Source organism: Electrona antarctica (assembly GCF_951216825.1).
Source record: "Electrona antarctica genome assembly, chromosome: 7".
Lineage (NCBI taxonomy): Eukaryota > Metazoa > Chordata > Actinopteri > Myctophiformes > Myctophidae > Electrona > Electrona antarctica.
The window spans coordinates 2,016,195-2,037,027 of NC_136812.1; the positions used below are offsets into that span (position 1 = coordinate 2,016,195).

General features: G+C 42.7%; 1 protein-coding gene across 1 annotated transcript in view; it reads right to left on the minus strand.

Moving 5' to 3' along the window:
- LOC306927328 (uncharacterized protein) overlaps positions 1 to 20,833 on the minus strand; it is a gene marked incomplete at its 5' end in the record, with an annotated part of 56,192 nt that overhangs the window by 22,367 nt on the left and 12,992 nt on the right. The window contains 3 exons of the mRNA XM_079507039.1: positions 5,935 to 6,072; positions 10,782 to 10,919; positions 12,019 to 12,147. Of these exons, the coding sequence (XP_079363165.1) occupies positions 5,935 to 6,072; positions 10,782 to 10,919; positions 12,019 to 12,147 (405 nt within the window). The remainder of the gene's footprint in view (positions 1 to 5,934; positions 6,073 to 10,781; positions 10,920 to 12,018; positions 12,148 to 20,833) is intronic.

Sequence of the window (20,833 nt, forward strand, 5' to 3'; positions counted from 1 at the left end):
CTTATTTTGAAAAACCTCAAATTCACCCGAAATGAACGGGAAGCAAAGTCGTCTATAACTACTGTGGCGATCGTAACTTTAAGTCATCAGAAGTGTTAACTTTTTCTCTGCTTTCTACGATTATAATCGTAGCTAAAGGTACTAAAGGTGCTAACTACGTACATGTTCGTAGACAACCGTATACTCCATATATGAAAGCGGCGACCGTCAATTTACCTTTTAGCATTGCTCCGGTTGCTATGGAGAGCCTCCGTCCCGACCAGCTTTGGGATTTTTAAATCCAGCTCCATTGAGCCTCCATTATAACAGGATTGTCAAAGTGCTGTATCTCTAAAGCTTCGAGCGCTGTCCATGGTGAGCCGTCGCGCATCCCGGCGATCGTAAATCATTTGTGAGTTTGTATCGCATCGCTGAGCACATGTAACTCTTTGTAAAGAGAACTAAGAGGTCTGAGCTACGGCTAACGATCACTGTGCTCCAGGGCTGGATTGGGACAAAAAATCGGCCCGGTTATTTTCGCACAAATTTGGCCCAGACCAGACCACCACAACCAGTGAGCAGATAGCAGAAACTCATATACTAACCGCTAACAAACAAGCCCTAATACGACCACTTTTACAGAACATAAATTATACAAACCAACAGACAACTACACAACCCTTTGTTGCTCCAACAAGAATGATGCTGGCAAAAGGATTCAAGATAGAGGGTTTATTTGTCACTCACTGATACAGGTACAGTGAAATTATCATGATGGCACTGGCAGAAGGGCAGCAGGACCGGACCTTTCCCAGTGGCTTGCCGCCTATTGGCCTGCCTGCCTGTCATTTTTTTTCTTCATCATATCATAACTTGAGCGGCCCCCTACGGTCGCGGCCCACCGGGAATAAACCCGGTATGTCCACAGCTCACAACAACAGCCCCCACCTCACTGAATAACCTGGAAATGAAACAAGGATAGTAGAGTGAGAGCGGACGGTTGTGCTTATGCTAGGGCATTCACTTCTAGTCATTTTTACTAGTTGACTAGTTGCCTAGTTTAGTTGTTTAACTACCCATTATGTAAAGAATTAAATAAATTAAAAAAATAGTTTTTTTTAGTAATTTTTACTAGTTGACTAGTTTAGTTGTTTAACTACCTATTATGTAAAAAATTCAATAAATTAAAAAAAAACTATAACTATAATCTACCTGATCTTGAGGCCTACAAAATTGAGAAAAAAAAATCAACTTATCAACTAGTCAACTAGTACCAACAAGGTCGACTAGTGGATTTACTAGTCGACTAGTAAACTAGTCGACTAGTTGCTTAATGCCCTAGCTTATGCTACCACCTAGTGGCAGTTATAAAGTTAAGATTTTTTATGAGCCCCTAACATCGACGTTCTGTTCAATCACCTCAATCTCAGCCTCAATTCTGAGAAGAAACGCGGCCAAAGATCGCGCTTATAATGGAAGTGGAGAAATAATTAATTGGCGGGAAGCTAATATACGGTAGATATAAGAGAGACTATTCTGAATCAATAAAAAAAAGCTGTCAAAGACGTCTTCGGCAGGGAACGCCATTGGGAAATAATGGCGTAATAATAATAACCAGTAAGACGTCTGAGGGCGAGAAACTACCTCGCCCTAAAGTCGCGAAGTCGCATGCACGCATCCGCCTCGTTGACGGCAGACTGCTTGGCATGTGGGGCCAGATCAACATGGAATTAATTCTGTGCTGGTCATATAAGGAGCATGTCTTGAGTGTACAGGGTTTGATGAGGTCAGATCAACATATGGAATGTCAGAACAGGTCAGCTCCATATATGGAGATCTACGGGTGGTAGGGGTGGACATTCGCTTGAGCATACAGGGTTTGATGAGGGCCCACGTAGGACCGGGCCTTAATTTGAGCATGTTGAGAACTCTAGTTTTCGCTGGCTGCCGGGCGCGGCTGCATTAATAACTTTGGGGCAGGCCCGTCTAGAGTTTGAATGGACAGGTATCAGTCAAAAGGGAGACATCGAAGAGGATGGATGGATGGGGAAGGATCAACATATGGAATGTCAGAACAGGTTTGACATATATCCATATATGGAGATCTAAGGGTTTGAGGTCAGATGTAGAGTTGCTGGCCAATATTGATGACATCAGGGATCTCCATGTATGGGCTTAACTGCAACATTTACTATGACATCAGGGATCTCCATCCCTGATGATATCACGTGATGTCGCGAGACCTGGGCACCATATATGGGGGCTTTCCCATGTATGGGGATTTTGACTGGCTGACGGACAAAAATGTACGATTTCATAGTAAATGCGACCTGCAGTCGCAATAACTAGAAATGCACTCTGTCGAGCTGCCAACTTGGCGCTTTGCACACAAGTTGGCCATGAATGGCCTTACCTGTGACTCTTGTCAACTTACCGTCCCTCAGTCCAGTTCTTCTTCATCGATATTTTCCAAAGCTGTATAATGGAATTGATCGATAAGACCAAGATATATTATTCTATCCCCTCTACCAGCAAATGGACCGATCATCGTGGGTTCTTCCCATAAAGTTGTAGTTGTTTTATTTCAATGTTACAATTCAACCTTTCACTTAAACCCTGTACCGCTATATTGTCATCCCAGGCATTTTTACCTAGTGAATCAAGATAACTTCTCCATGGAACCTCAGGGTCGTCAACATGATTTATTTTATCATTCTGTTTGTGTGTATAAGAAATACCTGTAATGCACCTCTTAAATGATTCTTCACAGTAGGTGTTCTCTAGACTGATATAAATGAAAAGCCGTATTTTCTATGCGGAGAGCCAGCTTCCAATCGCAAGCGTGTGTTGGTGTTTCATTCTGCGCAGCTAAAAATAGACACACGCTGGACTTGGTGACATGTTAACACCTTGAGGGCTCGGGCCTATTTAATCCATTAATAAAATGTGCCCATCGTTTATAGCGCCCGGACCACTTTTACCGGCGGACCGGAAGTTGTTGTGAATGTCTGTGTAGCAGCTAACAATAGCCACACCACTCTAGAGTCGATTGACAACAACGGGAGGTAAGAATAAATCTATCGCGACTAGCGACTGGACCGCGGAGCGCCGTCTAACACAGGATATTTTTTCATAATTAGACGGGCTGATTTAGATAGCGAGTTATGAACGTTTTAAGATTTTCGTTGTCGTTAGCTAAACAGGCAGGGAACATTTTCGATGACGTGTCACTGTTGTGCAACACCGAGGATTGGGCAACAAGCGTTCCCTAGGCTGTGGAGCGATGCGACCGGTTATGATATCATTAATCTCCGTCGTTTTTATCAATCTCCGTCTCGGGCAACTGACCGTGCACTTGAACTTGACGGTGATCTCCGTCGCCTCCAAGGTGTTAACAAACTGATGACAGAAAAGGCAGTCAACAAATTCACAATCACCCTTTATTTGTCAAATTGTAACAGCACATGTTACTACTACAACTGTAAGAGAAAAAATAAATTGTACTAAATATTTTGATAGAGGGTAAAACTAACATTAAAACAGTAAAAAATACAAGTCAATGAAGGAAATAAAAAAAAAATCATAAAGTGTGCTGCCTGCATGGAAGTAATATGCCTACATTGTGGCAAATATGAATATGTAAGAAGTGTTTGGGAATTGGAATATATTTCAACTTCTGATCAGACAGCAATGTCATATGACACAGCCTATGCAATGTCATATGACATTACATAGCCGATGCAAATTATACGACATTTCTATCAACATAAAAATGAACATGAAGCTCCACACACGAGTGCGAAGCGCGCGTGCATGGGGCCTCCTGAGAATACTTGTCAGGGCGACCAGAATTTGGTGCTACGCCCCTGCATGTAGCCTGTATGTTTGGTGCTACGTCCCTGCATGTAGCCCGTATGTTTTAGGACAGGACACTCACTGTAGTCATCGTTCAATGTTCTCTCATGACTCATGTAGGCCTATTGAATTGTATAGCCTACACAATTATAAAAGACAGGGGAAATATGAATTTGTCTATCCTACTGAAACCGAACCATGGGGTTGAATGTGCTATGGTTTTGTTTGCTCCCGTTTCATCAACTTTCATCAACTCCCGTTTCATCCACCTTCTTTACGTCTATTCCCTGTAACCTCACTGTTCCACTTGGGTTCCTCTCATTCACACACACACACATGTATTCTGTCTTGCTACAGCTAACCTTCATTCCTCTCTTTTCCAGGGCATATCTCCACCTCGTTAGATTTTCCTCTACCTGCTAACTGCACTCACTAAAGATCACAATGTCATCTGCAAACATCATGGTCCATGATTGGGATTCCTGTCTAACCTCATCTGTCAGCCTGTCCATCACCATGGCGAACAAGAAGGGGCTCAGTGCTGATCCATGATGCAAGACCCACTTGCAGATGCAGATCCACCATGAACTCATCTGTCACCCCCATAGCACACCTCACCACTGTCTTACAACTTCCGTATATGTCCTGCACCACTCCAACATACTTTCTCTGTCACACCAGACTTCCTCATACAATACCACAGCTCCTCTCGGCACTCCATCATATGCTTTCTCCAGATCTGCAAAGACACAATGCGGCTCCCTCTGACCTCCTCTGTCAACATCCTCAAAGCAAATATTGCATCTGTAGTACTCTTCCTTGGAATGAAACCATAGTGCTGCTCAGGAATTCTCACCTGTGCCCTTAGTCTAGCTTCTGTTACTCATTAACGTCATTGTTTGTTTCATCAGCTTTATTCCTCTGTAGTTTCCACAACTCTGCACGTCACCCTTGTTCTTAAAACATCAACACCACCACACTTCTTCATACCTCATGCACCCTCTCATTCTCTAAGATCCTGTTGTATGACCTAGTCAAACATTAGAGTAAGCATTGTGAGCTTGTAGATCTGCTATTTTTTGCCACTAACAATAAGTGAAAAGTGTTGGACATACAAGGTGTCAACCCGCCAGACAAACTTATCCAATCCATTTGTTGAAGAAAATATATATTTCACTGCTTCACACTTTCTTATGTTACTTTTTAGTTGACTCTTTTGACTACAACCTTTGCCACATACTGTACACGTAAAGGGCTTTTCACTTGTATGAGTCCTTTTTTTCTTTTTTAGATCACGCTGATTATTACAGCCCTTACCTCACACTGTACAAGTAAAGGGTTTTCCCCTTGTATGAGTCCCCATATGTATTTGTAGTTTACTCTGTTGATTGCAACCTTTGCCACAAACTGTACACGTAAAGCGCTTTTCACCTGTATGAGTCATCAGGTGTGATTTTAGATGACTTTTACGATTGCAACCTTTGCCACAAACTGTACATGTAAAGGGCTTTTCACCTGTATGAGCCATCATGTGTAATTGTAGTTGATATGTACGACTCCAACCTTTGCCACAAACTGTACATGTAAAAGGCTTTTCACCCGTATGAGTCCTCATGTGTGTTTTGAGATGAATCCCGTTTAAACAGCCTTTACCACATACTGAACAATAAAAGGGTTTTTCTTCGGTATGAGTCCTAATGTGAGCATTTAGATCACCTTTAGTAATGAAACGTTTGCCACAAACTGTACATGTAAAGGGCTTTTCACCAGTATGAGTCCTCATATGATAATTTAGTCCAGTTTTATGAGTACAACCTTTGCCACAAACTGTACATGTAAAGGGCTTTTCACCTGTATGAGTCATCATGTGAGCATTTAGATAACCTTTACTGAAACCTTTGCCACAAACTGTACACAAATCCTCAGATTCAGAACAGTGTGAAGAGAGGAACTGGTCGATATCAGTTGGTTGTGATGGTACCCAGGACTCTATGTAAGCTTGTGTTTTCATGTGTTTAGCTGAGGCACTGGCTAGAGTCTCTGTCTCTGTGTTTTCGTCTTCTTCACTTTTCACTGCTAGAAATGTCAACATTGACCCACCAGCCTCTTCTGGTCCTAGTAGTAGCTCCTCTTGTTCCTCTTTAAACTGTGGAGATTGTGGTTCCTCCTGGACCAGACTGGAGCTCCTCTCCTCTTCAGGGGGGACCTCCTCTTTACACTCAGGGAGGTGCAGGAAGTCTAGAGGGAAAAACAAACAAAAACACGAGATAAAGAATGAAATGTTAAAAAAAAAACGTTACCTTAAATTCACATTTTGGTCGTAAAATTGGAATTTATATTTATATTTATAATGTATAATTTATAATTTGTAATAATCATAATCATAATAATAATAATAATGACCCGGTACCAAAATCAAAGAATTGTATCTGTATAAACATTTTTAATGATACCCAGCCCTAATTTAAGTATGGGAGCTGGGTTTTTGTAAACGTCATTCTTTCGGTCAGATTATGTTATCATATAGTTTATTTAGTTTTCATAATGTAACCATTATTTGTTCATGTTTGGAAGGATTAATTAGTGTTTGTTATTGATTTACGGTTAGGTAGTTTTGTCTTGCTTGTTTCTTTGTGTTGCCCCATTTAGCCTTATTTTCTTTGATTACCGCCAAATGGTAGGAGCGATAGTTCAGCTCCTGCCACCATAGACATTTCCCACCCACGGACTCGTAGTAACCTGGCGTCAGTCAGTGTCACCAGACTCGTAGTGACCTCGTGTCAGTCAGTGTCACCAGACTCGTAGTGACCTTGTGTCAGTCAGTGTCACCAGACTCGTAGTGACCTCGTGTCAGTCAGTGTCACCAGACTTTCCACCTCGGAGGACGGTCTGGTAACCACGGAGCAAAGACCAGCATTATCGGTGATTTTTGTTTATTAACATCTTGGACCAAATAGCACATTTTATTTCGAGGTACCTCTGGAGTCAGGAACCTTTCGTCTGGGAGCACTCCGTACCAAATAATTACCCGTTTGGAATAGTTGATCAATATTACAATATTGTAATGGCACTTTGGCTTTCTGTAGGTTAAATTAAATCAAAGTTTCCCCCAAGGCATATTACTAAACAGAATAAACATTACACCTATAACATTTATTTAGTATAATAGTATTAACACATTTGGCTGGAATATATATGTAGGGAGTTAAAAAAGTAAAACCTAATTAGGCTATAATAGGTTAAAACTTACATTCACACATACAAAAGTAAAAGTGGCCCAATAACACAAAGTCCCACACAAATAGGAGTGGATCGACTGAGGACCTCAAGTTTTATTTACAAAACACCAGAATTAAATTTAATGAGGAAATAAAGAGTAGAAACCAGAATGAAATTGAATGAAACAAATAGAGTAATACAGAACATCTGACAGTACAGTAGGCTGGGCATTGGCAGATTTTGTTAGCGAGGTGAGAAAACTGTAAATGGTCTGTGCAAAATGTAAATATACCTAAACAGAATTAAATTGATGAGCATAAATTAAAAAAGAATCAGACCAGTCTGAAGCGAGTGGTGCAACAGCACCCCCTATTGGTACTCTAAACATCGGGACATAGGTTAGGACATAGGTTGGGACATAGCTGTTCCTTGGAGTGGTTGCACCACTCAAAAAGTAGAGTAATAATGAATACACGTACATACGGCATTGACATAAATCAAGCTTGATACATATTAATAGAGAGTATTTTATCTAGATGAATTAGCCCTTTGTTAAATCCCACCCCAAAAGTGATTGTCCAACGCCAATCCAAATAGTTTAGCAACGGTTACTATGCTTCCATTACTCATTCCCATATCTTCATTGTTTGTTTCATCAGCTTTATTCCTCTGTAGTTTCCAGAACTCTGCAGTCTGCACGTCACCCTTGTTCTTAAAGATCGACACCACCACACTTCTCCATTAGGGGTGGGACGATATGGGTACCTCACGATAAGATATAAGTGGCGATATTAGGCCCTCGATAATGATGATATCACGATATTCGATATATTGAGATATTTGCGATATATCAATATATTGCAAGAGATTTCATCAATGATATATCACGATATCTGCAACTGAAAATGAAAAAAAAAAGAAAAAAATACAAGGCAAAAATCAGGAATTACTACCGTAAATCTTCAATTATTAATCCGGTCTTTTATTGGAAGGAGGCAGCTATAAGAAAGAGGCCTATATTTCTACTTTTCAAACTGATCATAATGAATGAATCACATTCTGTGTCAGTTAGAACCCAGTCAAATGTGCTGGGCTCATGTATCCTATTGAAACATTAAACAGTGAAATATTAAACAGTGCAGTTGCATGTGCTCACTGGTCATTTGAACTTTTGTTTTTTATTGCTTATGGTAATAACATCAACATCAATTTAACTTGAACAACCAATGTCAATTTGAAGCTATGATTCCCTGCTTTCATATGACATGAAAAGAAAAATCCAATAGCAATCCCATCTGGTCACAAATATATATAGGCTAACTTCAACTGAGATAAACTACAACAGTACTGTGGTCCGGTCTACAGTTAGGCTAATGACATATAAAGATGCAAATAATAAAATTAAAATAAATGATATGGTTTAGGCTATTTCCTAAAATATCAAAGCAGCTTATATGAACAGTGCAACACTGCAGTGATCAAACTCTTGGAACTTCAACGGGGTACTCACTCATTCACAATGAGAGAGAGAGGGGCGGCGGTGGTTCAGGGGTAGAGTGCCTGGATGGTAACCGCAAGGTTGCCAGTTCAAACCCGGGCTCCCCCATAGTTACTGTCGAAGTGTCCTTGAGCAAGACACTGAACCCCTAATTGCTCCCGATGTGCTAGTTGGTGCCTTGCATGGTTTCCATTGCCATCGGTGTATGGATGTGTGTGTGAATGGGTGAATGTAATGCACAATCTCTGTAAAGAGCCTTGGATAAAGGCGCTATATAAATGCACCATTTACCATTTAGAGAGAGAGAGAGAGCTCTTTGTTGCATAAAAGGTAGATCTGCTAGCAACATGGGGCTGCTGTGACCGCAGACAGCAGCCCCATGCTGCTAGCAGCTCTTTTATGCATAAAGGCTACTAGTAATAAGTAACTTTGTCAGGTTTTACGGACGCTCCGCGACCCGTTTTTCCTCCCAGATTTCAATCGATATTTTCCGGCGGCGTGTCGATTATTTATCACGGGAGGAAGTATCGATATATATCGCAATATAGATATTTAAGCACACGCCTATTCTCCATACCACAGGCATCCTCTCAATCGCTAACATCCTGTGCTCACTTTATTTAGTATGTATAGTTTACATATACAGTTTCATGATATAGATACTCCACTGTTACGTTCTTAGCTTACGCATGTTTCATGATAACTACTTTTTATATATGTGATGTATGTCATGCTTTTTGTTATTGCTTAATGTAAGTCGCTCTGGATTAACAGCGTCTGCTAAATGCCTAAATTGTAAATTGTAAATGTAATCATGCGGATATTGTCAGATTGTTGACTCGGACTGCTCATGTGAAAAATATTCACTAAAAAAAATGTCCTACTATTCACAGCTTCTCCCGTATGAATCCTCATAACTTCAGATGTGCATTGTGACCCAAGCATTTCTTCCACAAACTTCAACTAAAGGTTTTCTTTTCTCTATTTTAGTTGAGTTTATTGACTACAGCCTTTGCCACATACTGTACACGTAAATGGCTTTTCACCTGTAGGAGTCCTTACATGCTTTTTTTTAGATCACCCAGATTAGTACAGCCCTTACCTCATACTGTACAAGTAAATGGCTTTTCACCTGTATGAGTCCTCATGTGTGATTTTAGATGACTTTTACGAGTGCAACCTTTGCCACAAACTGTACATGTAAAGGGCTTTTCATCTGAATGAGCCATCATGTGTGATTTTAGATCACCTTTACGATAGCAACCTTTGCCACAAACGGTACATGTAAAGGGCCTTTCACCTGTATGAGTCCTCATATGTGTTTGTAGATGAATCCCATTTACACAGCCTTTACCACATACTGTACAATAAAAGGGTTTTTCTTCTGTATGAGTCCTGATTATGTGAGCATTTAGATTACATTTATTACTGAAAGGCTTGCTACAAACTGTACATGTAAAGGGCTTTTCACCTGTATGAGTCCTCATGTGATAATTTCGACCACCTTTCTGACTGAAAACTTTGCCACAAACTGTACATGGCTTTCCACCAGTATGAGTCATCATGTGTGATTTTAGATCACCTTTACGATTGCAACCTTTGCCACAAACTGTACATGTAAAGGGCTTTACATCACCTGTATGAGCCACCATGTGTAATTGTAATTGACTTTTACGAATGCAACCTTTGCCACAAACTGTACATGTAAAGGGCCTTTCACCTGTATGAGTCCTCATATGTGTTTGTAGATGGATCCCGTTTACACAGCCTTTACCACATACTGTACAATAAAAGGGTTTTTCTTCTGTATGAGTCCTAATGTGAGCATTTAGACTACCTTTATTACTGAAAGGTTTGCTACAAACTGTACATGTAAAGGGCTTTTCACCTGTATGAGTCCTCATGTGATAATTTAGGTCACCTTTATGAGTGCAACCTTTGCCACAAACTGTACATGTAAAGGGCTTTTTGCCTGTATGAGTCCTCATGTGAAAAGTTAGATTACCTTTATAAGTGAAACCTTTGCCACAAACTGTACAAGCATAGGGTTCCTCAGATTCAGAACAGTGTGAAGAGAGGGGCAGGTCAATATCCATTGGTTGTGATGGTACCGAGTGCTCTATGTAAGCTTGTGATTTCACGTGGTCAGCTGAGGTACTGGCTAGAGGGTCTGTCTCTGTGTTTTCATCTTCTTCACTTTTCACTGCTAGTAATGTCAACATTGACCCACCAGCCTCTTCTGGTCCTAGTAGTAGCTCCTCTTGTTCATCTTTAATCTGTGGAGGTTGTGGTTCCTCCTGGACCAGACTGGAGCTCCTCTCCTCTTCAGGGGAAACCTCCTCTTTACACTCAGGGAGGTGCAGGACGTCTAGGAAAAACAAAACAAGGAAAAATAATGAAATGTTTAAAACAAAGAAAAATAAACATGAAAAAAAGAATGAAATGTTTGGAAGTTTATCATTGTCCATGCAGTGTAGTGTTACCTCAGTTTTAATTAAATGCACATTTTGGTCTTAAAATTTTGAATAAACAAAAATGTGATTAAAATTAAAGCTGCAAGCAGCGATTACGGGGCCCTCACTCATCTGTGGATGTTAGGGGCAAATATCGACCAATCAAAACTGGGAGAAATGCTAAGTAACTCTAATGAAGGACAATAATTTTCAACAGAGTCCAGTGAGGCGACTCATGACTATTACTATCGACCAATCAGAAGAGGATAATTGACTCCAATCATGGACCAGGACTTTCAATCTAATTAAGTGACGTGAATCAAAAGTCTGAGTTATAGCAATAAATAGGAAGTATCAGAATATTATCCAATCAGAAGAGGGGGCAGGGCTACATTACACCAATGAAGGATAAGGACTCTGAACCAAGTCTAATGACATCACCCACCAGTCTTCATGACAAAGGGCGCGGGCAAGGAAGCGCCTAGACCAGACGTCTCTTCCTGGTGTTTAAATAGCTGGTGGATGGAAAATAAATGCAGCTTGCGTGCGACTTCAACTTGCCGTGTCGGCAAAGCATTTGTTTTGTTTGCCGACGCTGCTAGTTGCAGCCACGCGCAAGCGTCATTTCCATCCATCAGCTGTTTAAAAACCCTAAAGAGATGCTTGGACTAGGCGTTTTTTGACGCTTAACTATTTTATTGCGGCTAGTTGTTAGCATAAATCCCAGTTCCAGGTGCCACCATACGCGTACACTTTAAGAGTCTGAGTTTGCCTTTCGTCAGAATACGACAATGTTCGCCAATACGTCATGTTCACGCCAATACGTCAATGTTCGCCAATACGTCAATGTTTACACCAATACGTCAATGTTCGCCAATACGTCAATGTTCGCCAATATGTCAATGTTTACACCAATGTGTCATCTACAGACGCTCCTAAAAAGGACCTTAGAGCGGAAGTAGGGGGCGTGAACCAAGTCCATGACACGACCCAGTAATGTTAACATTGACCCACCAGCCTCTTCTGGTCCTAGTAGTAGCTCCTCTTGTTCTTCTTTAATCTGTGGAGGTTCCTCCTGGACCAGACTGGAGCTCCTCTCCTCTTCAGGGGAAACCTCTTTACACTCAGGGAGGTGCAGGAAGTCTAGAGGGAAAAAAGAAAACATAAAAGAAATATAATGAAATGAAAAGTTTACTATTGTCCATGCAGTGTAGTGTTACTTCTGTTACAAATAATATAACAAAAAAAAGAACAAACATACAAACCATCCACGCACCCCTCATGGCGTGTCTCGACAGCTTACAGATCTGTTATTTTGGGCACATAGACTAATAACGAGGCGCGCCGACAGACAGTTAAGTAATACTAAGCATTTTGGAAATAAAATAGCCTGTAGCCTACAGTGGACTGTAACATTGCATGGTCATTATCATGCAGTGGACTGTAACATTGCGTGGTCATCATGCAGTGGACTGTAACATTGCATGGTCATTATCATGCAGTGGACTGTAACATTGCGTGGTCATCATGCAGTGGACTGTAACATTGCATGGTCATCATGCAGTGGACTGTAACATTGCGTGGTCATCATGCAGTGGACTGTAACATTGAGTGGTCATCATGCAGTGGACTGTAACATTGAGTGGGCATCATGCAGTGGACTGTAACATTGCATGGTCATCATGCAGTGGACTGTAACATTGAGTGGTCATCATGCAGTGGACTGTAACATTGCGTGGTCATCATGCAGTGGACTGTAACATTGCATGGTCATCATGCAGTGGACTGTAACATTGCGTGGTCATCATGCAGTGGACTGTAACATTGCATGGTCATCATGCAGTGGACTGTAACATTGCATGGTCATCATACAGTGGACTGTAACATTGCATGGTCATCATGCAGTGGACTGTAACATTGAGTGGTCATCATACAGTGGACTGTAACATTGAGTGGTCATCATACAGTGGACTGTAACATTGAGTGGTCATCATACAGTGGACTGTAACATTGAGTGGTCATCATACAGTGGACTGTAACATTGAGTGGTCATCATACAGTGGACTGTAACATTGAGTGGTCATCATACAGTGGACTGTAACATTGAGTGGTCATCATACAGTGGACTGTAACATTGCATGGTCATCACCATGCAGTGGACTGTAACATTGCATGGTCATCATACAGTGGACTGTAACATTGAGTGGTCATCATACAGTGGACTGTAACATTGAGTGGTCATCATACAGTGGACTGTAACATTGCATGGTCATCATGCAGTGGACTGTAACATTGCATGGTCATCATGCAGTGGACTGTAACATTGAGTGGTCATCATGCAGTGGACTGTAACATTGCATGGTCATCATGCAGTGGACTGTAACATTGCATGGTCATCATGCAGTGGACTGTAACATTGCATGGTCATCATGCAGTGGACTGTAACATTGAGTGGTCATCATGCAGTGGACTGTAACATTGCATGGTCATCATGCAGTGGACTGTAACATTGCATGGTCATCATGCAGTGGACTGTAACATTGCATGGTCATCATGCAGTGGACTGTAACATTGAGTGGTCATCATGCAGTGGACTGTAACATTGCATGGTCATCATGCAGTGGACTGTAACATTGCATGGTCATCATACAGTGGACTGTAACATTGCATGGTCATCATACAGTGGACTGTAACATTGAGTGGTCATCATACAGTGGACTGTAACATTGCATGGTCATCATACAGTGGACTGTAACATTGCATGGTCATCATACAGTGGACTGTAACATTGCATGGTCATCATACAGTGGACTGTAACATTGAGTGGTCATCATACAGTGGACTGTAACATTGCATGGTCATCATACAGTGGACTGTAACATTGCATGGTCATCATGCAGTGGACTGTAACATTGCGTGGTCATCATGCAGTGGACTGTAACATTGAGTGGTCATCATGCAGTGGACTGTAACATTGAGTGGTCATCATACAGTGGACTGTAACATTGCATGGTCATCATGCAGTGGACTGTAACATTGCATGGTCATCATGCAGTGGACTGTAACATTGAGTGGTCATCATACAGTGGACTGTAACATTGCATGGTCATCATGCAGTGGACTGTAACATTGAGTGGTCATCATACAGTGGACTGTAACATTGCATGGTCATCATGTAGTGGACTGTAACATTGAGTGGTCATCATGCAGTGGACTGTAACATTGAGTGGTCATCATGCAGTGGACTGTAACATTGAGTGGTCATCATACAGTGGACTGTAACATTGCATGGTCATCATACAGTGGACTGTAACATTGCGTGGTCATCATGCAGTGGACTGTAACATTGCGTGGTCATCATGCAGTGGACTGTAACATTGCGTGGTCATCATGCAGTGGACTGTAACATTGCGTGGTCATCATGCAGTGGACTGTAACATTGCATGGTCATCATGCAGTGGACTGTAACATTGCGTGGTCATCATGCAGTGGACTGTAACATTGCGTGGTCATCATGCAGTGGACTGTAACATTGCGTGGTCATCATGCAGTGGACTGTAACATTGCGTGGTCATCATACAGTGGACTGTAACATTGCGTGGTCATCATGCAGTGGACTGTAACATTGCGTGGTCATCATACAGTGGACTGTAACATTGCATGGTCATCATGCAGTGGACTGTAACATTGAGTGGTCATCATGCAGTGGACTGTAACATTGAGTGGTCATCATACAGTGGACTGTAACATTGCGTGGTCATCATGCAGTGGACTGTAACATTGCGTGGTCATCATGCAGTGGACTGTAACATTGAGTGGTCATCATACAGTGGACTGTAACATTGAGTGGTCATCATACAGTGGACTGTAACATTGCGTGGTCATCATGCAGTGGACTGTAACATTGCGTGGTCATCATGCAGTGGACTGTAACATTGCGTGGTCATCATGCAGTGGACTGTAACATTGCGTGGTCATCATACAGTGGACTGTAACATTGCGTGGTCATCATGCAGTGGACTGTAACATTGCGTGGTCATCATACAGTGGACTGTAACATTGCATGGTCATCATGCAGTGGACTGTAACATTGAGTGGTCATCATGCAGTGGACTGTAACATTGAGTGGTCATCATACAGTGGACTGTAACATTGCGTGGTCATCATGCAGTGGACTGTAACATTGCGTGGTCATCATGCAGTGGACTGTAACATTGAGTGGTCATCATACAGTGGACTGTAACATTGAGTGGTCATCATACAGTGGACTGTAACATTGAGTGGTCATCATGCAGTGGACTGTAACATTGCGTGGTCATCATGCAGTGGACTGTAACATTGAGTGGTCATCATGCAGTGGACTGTAACATTGCGTGGTCATCATGCAGTGGACTGTAACATTGCGTGGTCATCATGTAGTGGACTGTAACATTGAGTGGTCATCATGCAGTGGACTGTAACATTGAGTGGTCATCATGCAGTGGACTGTAACATTGCGTGGTCATCATGCAGTGGACTGTAACATTGCATGGTCATCATGCAGTGGACTGTAACATTGCATGGTCATCATGTAGTGGACTGTAACATTGCGTGGTCATCATGCAGTGGACTGTAACATTGCGTGGTCATCATGTAGTGGACTGTAACATTGAGTGGTCATCATGCAGTGGACTGTAACATTGCATGGTCATCATGCAGTGGACTGTAACATTGAGTGGTCATCATCATGCAGTGGACTGTAACATTGCATGGTCATCATGCAGTGGACTGTAACATTGAGTGGTCATCATGCAGAGGACTGTAACATTGCATGGTCATCATGCAGTGGACTGTAACATTGCATGGTCATCATGCAGAGGACTGTAACATTGCGTGGTCATCATGCAGAGGACTGTAACATTGCATGGTCATCATGCAGAGGACTGTAACATTGCGTGGTCATCATGCAGAGGACTGTAACATTGCATGGTCATCATGCAGTGGACTGTAACATTGCGTGGTCATCATGCAGTGGACTGTAACATTGCGTGGTCATCATGCAGTGGACTGTAACATTGCATGGTCATCATGCAGTGGACTGTAACATTGCATGGTCATCATCATGCAGTGGACTGTAACATTGCGTGGTCATCATGCAGTGGACTGTAACATTGCATGGTCATCATCATGCAGTGGACTGTAACATTGCATGGTCATCATCATGCAGTGGACTGTAACATTGCATGGTCATCATCATGCAGTGGACTGTAACATTGCATGGTCATCATGCAGTGGACTGTAACATTGCATGGTCATCATCATGCAGTGGACTGTAACATTGCATGGTCATCATACAGTGGACTGTAACATTGCGTGGTCATTATACAGTGGACTGTAACATTGCGTGGTCATCATGCAGTGGACTGTAACATTGCGTGGTCATCATACAGTGGACTGTAACATTGCGTGGTCATCATGCAGTGGACTGTAACATTGAGTGGTCATCATACAGTGGACTGTAACATTGCGTGGTCATCATGCAGTGGACTGTAACATTGCGTGGTCATCATGCAGTGGACTGTAACATTGCATGGTCATCATGCAGTGGACTGTAACATTGCGTGGTCATCATGCAGTGGACTGTAACATTGCGTGGTCATCATACAGTGGACTGTAACATTGCGTGGTCATCATGCAGTGGACTGTAACATTGCGTGGTCATCATGCAGTGGACTGTAACATTGCGTGGTCATCATGCAGTGGACTGTAACATTGCATGGTCATCATGCAGAGGACTGTAACATTGCATGGTCATCATGCAGTGGACTGTAACATTGCATGGTCATCATGCAGTGGACTGTAACATTGCGTGGTCATCATGCAGTGGACTGTAACATTGCATGGTCATCATGCAGTGGACTGTAACATTGCGTGGTCATCATGCAGTGGACTGTAACATTGCATGGTCATCATACAGTGGACTGTAACATTGCATGGTCATCATGCAGTGGACTGTAACATTGCGTGGTCATCATACAGTGGACTGTAACATTGCATGGTCATCATGCAGTGGACTGTAACATTGCATGGTCATCATGCAGTGGACTGTAACATTGCGTGGTCATCATGCAGTGGACTGTAACATTGCATGGTCATCATACAGTGGACTGTAACATTGCGTGGTCATCATACAGTGGACTGTAACATTGCATGGTCATCATGCAGTGGACTGTAACATTGCATGGTCATCATGCAGTGGACTGTAACATTGCGTGGTCATCATACAGTGGACTGTAACATTGCGTGGTCATCATGCAGTGGACTGTAACATTGCATGGTCATCATGCAGTGGACTGTAACATTGAGTGGTCATCATCATGCAGTGGACTGTAACATTGCATGGTCATCATGCAGTGGACTGTAACATTGCGTGGTCATCATGCAGTGGACTGTAACATTGCATGGTCATCATGCAGAGGACTGTAACATTGCGTGGTCATCATGCAGTGGACTGTAACATTGCGTGGTCATCATGCAGTGGACTGTAACATTGCGTGGTCATCATGCAGAGGACTGTAACATTGCGTGGTCATCATGCAGTGGACTGTAACATTGCATGGTCATCATGCAGTGGACTGTAACATTGCGTGGTCATCATGCAGTGGACTGTAACATTGCGTGGTCATCATGCAGAGGACTGTAACATTGCGTGGTCATCATACAGTGGACTGTAACATTGCGTGGTCATCATGCAGTGGACTGTAACATTGCATGGTCATCATGCAGAGGACTGTAACATTGCGTGGTCATCATGCAGTGGACTGTAACATTGCATGGTCATCATCATGCAGTGGACTGTAACATTGCATGGTCATCATGCAGTGGACTGTAACATTGCATGGTCATCATGCAGTGGACTGTAACATTGCGTGGTCATCATGCAGTGGACTGTAACATTGCATGGTCATCATGCAGTGGACTGTAACATTGCATGGTCATCATCATGCAGTGGACTGTAACATTGCATGGTCATCATGCAGTGGACTGTAACATTGCATGGTCATCATCATGCAGTGGACTGTAACATTGCATGGTCATCATGCAGTGGACTGTAACATTGCATGGTCATCATCATGCAGTGGACTGTAACATTGCATGGTCATCATGCAGTGGACTGTAACATTGCGTGGTCATCATGCAGTGGACTGTAACATTGCGTGGTCATCATACAGTGGACTGTAACATTGCATGGTCATCATGCAGTGGACTGTAACATTGCGTGGTCATCATACAGTGGACTGTAACATTGCGTGGTCATCATGCAGTGGACTGTAACATTGCGTGGTCATCATACAGTGGACTGTAACATTGCATGGTCATCATGCAGTGGACTGTAACATTGCGTGGTCATCATACAGTGGACTGTAACATTGCATGGTCATCATGCAGTGGACTGTAACATTGCATGGTCATCATACAGTGGACTGTAACATTGCATGGTCATCATACAGTGGACTGTAACATTGCATGGTCATCATACAGTGGACTGTAACATTGCATGGTCATCATGCAGTGGACTGTAACATTGCATGGTCATCATGCAGTGGACTGTAACATTGCATGGTCATCATGCAGTGGACTGTAACATTGCATGGTCATCATGCAGTGGACTGTAACATTGCATGGTCATCATACAGTGGACTGTAACATTGCATGGTCATCATACAGTGGACTGTAACATTGCATGGTCATCATGCAGTGGACTGTAACATTGCATGGTCATCATGCAGTGGACTGTAACATTGCATGGTCATCATGCAGTGGACTGTAACATTGAGTGGTCATCATCATGCAGTGGACTGTAACATTGAGTGGTCATCATGCAGTGGACTGTAACATTGCGTGGTCATCATCATACAGTGGACTGTAACATTGCATGGTCATCATGCAGTGGACTGTAACATTGCGTGGTCATCATGCAGTGGACTGTAACATTGCATGGTCATCATGCAGTGGACTGTAACATTGCATGGTCATCATGCAGAGGACTGTAACATTGCGTGGTCATCATGCAGTGGACTGTAACATTGCATGGTCATCATGCAGTGGACTGTAACATTGCATGGTCATCATGCAGTGGACTGTAACATTGCATGGTCATCATGCAGAGGACTGTAACATTGCGTGGTCATCATGCAGTGGACTGTAACATTGCATGGTCATCATCATGCAGTGGACTGTAACATTGCATGGTCATCATGCAGTGGACTGTAACATTGCGTGGTCATCATGCAGTGGACTGTAACATTGCATGGTCATCATGCAGTGGACTGTAACATTGAGTGGTCATCATCATGCAGTGGACTGTAACATTGCATGGTCATCATGCAGAGGACTGTAACATTGCATGGTCATCATGCAGTGGACTGTAACATTGCATGGTCATCATGCAGTGGACTGTAACATTGAGTGGTCATCATCATGCAGTGGACTGTAACATTGCATGGTCATCATGCAGAGGACTGTAACATTGCGTGGTCATCATGCAGTGGACTGTAACATTGCATGGTCATCATGCAGTGGACTGTAACATTGAGTGGTCATCATCATGCAGTGGACTGTAACATTGCATGGTCATCATGCAGAGGACTGTAACATTGCGTGGTCATCATACAGTGGACTGTAACATTGCATGGTCATCATGCAGTGGACTGTAACATTGCATGGTCATCATGCAGAGGACTGTAACATTGCGTGGTCATCATGCAGTGGACTGTAACATTGCATGGTCATCATCATGCAGTGGACTGTAACATTGCATGGTCATCATGCAGTGGACTGTAACATTGCGTGGTCATCATGCAGTGGACTGTAACATTGCATGGTCATCATGCAGTGGACTGTAACATTGCATGGTCATCATGCAGTGGACTGTAACATTGAGTGGTCATCATCATGCAGTGGACTGTAACATTGCATGGTCATCATGCAGAGGACTGTAACATTGCATGGTCATCATGCAGTGGACTGTAACATTGCATGGTCATCATGCAGTGGACTGTAACATTGCATGGTCATCATGCAGTGGACTGTAACATTGAGTGGTCATCATCATACAGTGGACTGTAACATTGCGTGGTCATCATGCAGTGGACTGTAACATTGAGTGGTCATCATGCAGTGGACTGTAACATTGAGTGGTCATCATGCAGTGGACTGTAACATTGAGTGGTCATCATCATACACTTTCTTGTATCGTACATTTAGCGTTTACAGAGTTATATCACTTATATGGATCGTTCGGTGACGTTGATTAATGATTAGGTTAAATTCACCGCACCCAGCTGGGTTTAACGAGATAGCTCGGTGCAACATGACGAAAACCCTCCTCCTCCAGTCACAAGTGAATCGCCAAGATTCACCAGCGCAGCTCTCTTCATAATGAATACATGTATACACATTACACAAATAACAGAATTGCTATTTTTATTATAATAACCTTCTTAAAAATATATATATCACGGAAAATCACAGAGCCCGAGGCTCGTTCCGACTAATTAGCATACATTTTGGGCCCGGCTCGGCCCGAAAACGTCGGGTCGGTTTCGGGCCAGATCGGGTTAGGTCAGGTTCGGGGCTCGGGCAGAGTTTGAGAACTCTACTTTGCACTGTGCAACGATACCCAGCCCTACATGCATGCACACAGACAGAGCTGCAGATACCCAGCCCTACATGAATGCACACAGACAGAGCTGCATATACCCAGCCCTACATGAATGCACACAGACAGAGCTGCATATACCCAGCCCTACATGAATGCACACAGACAGAGCTGCATATACCCAGCCCT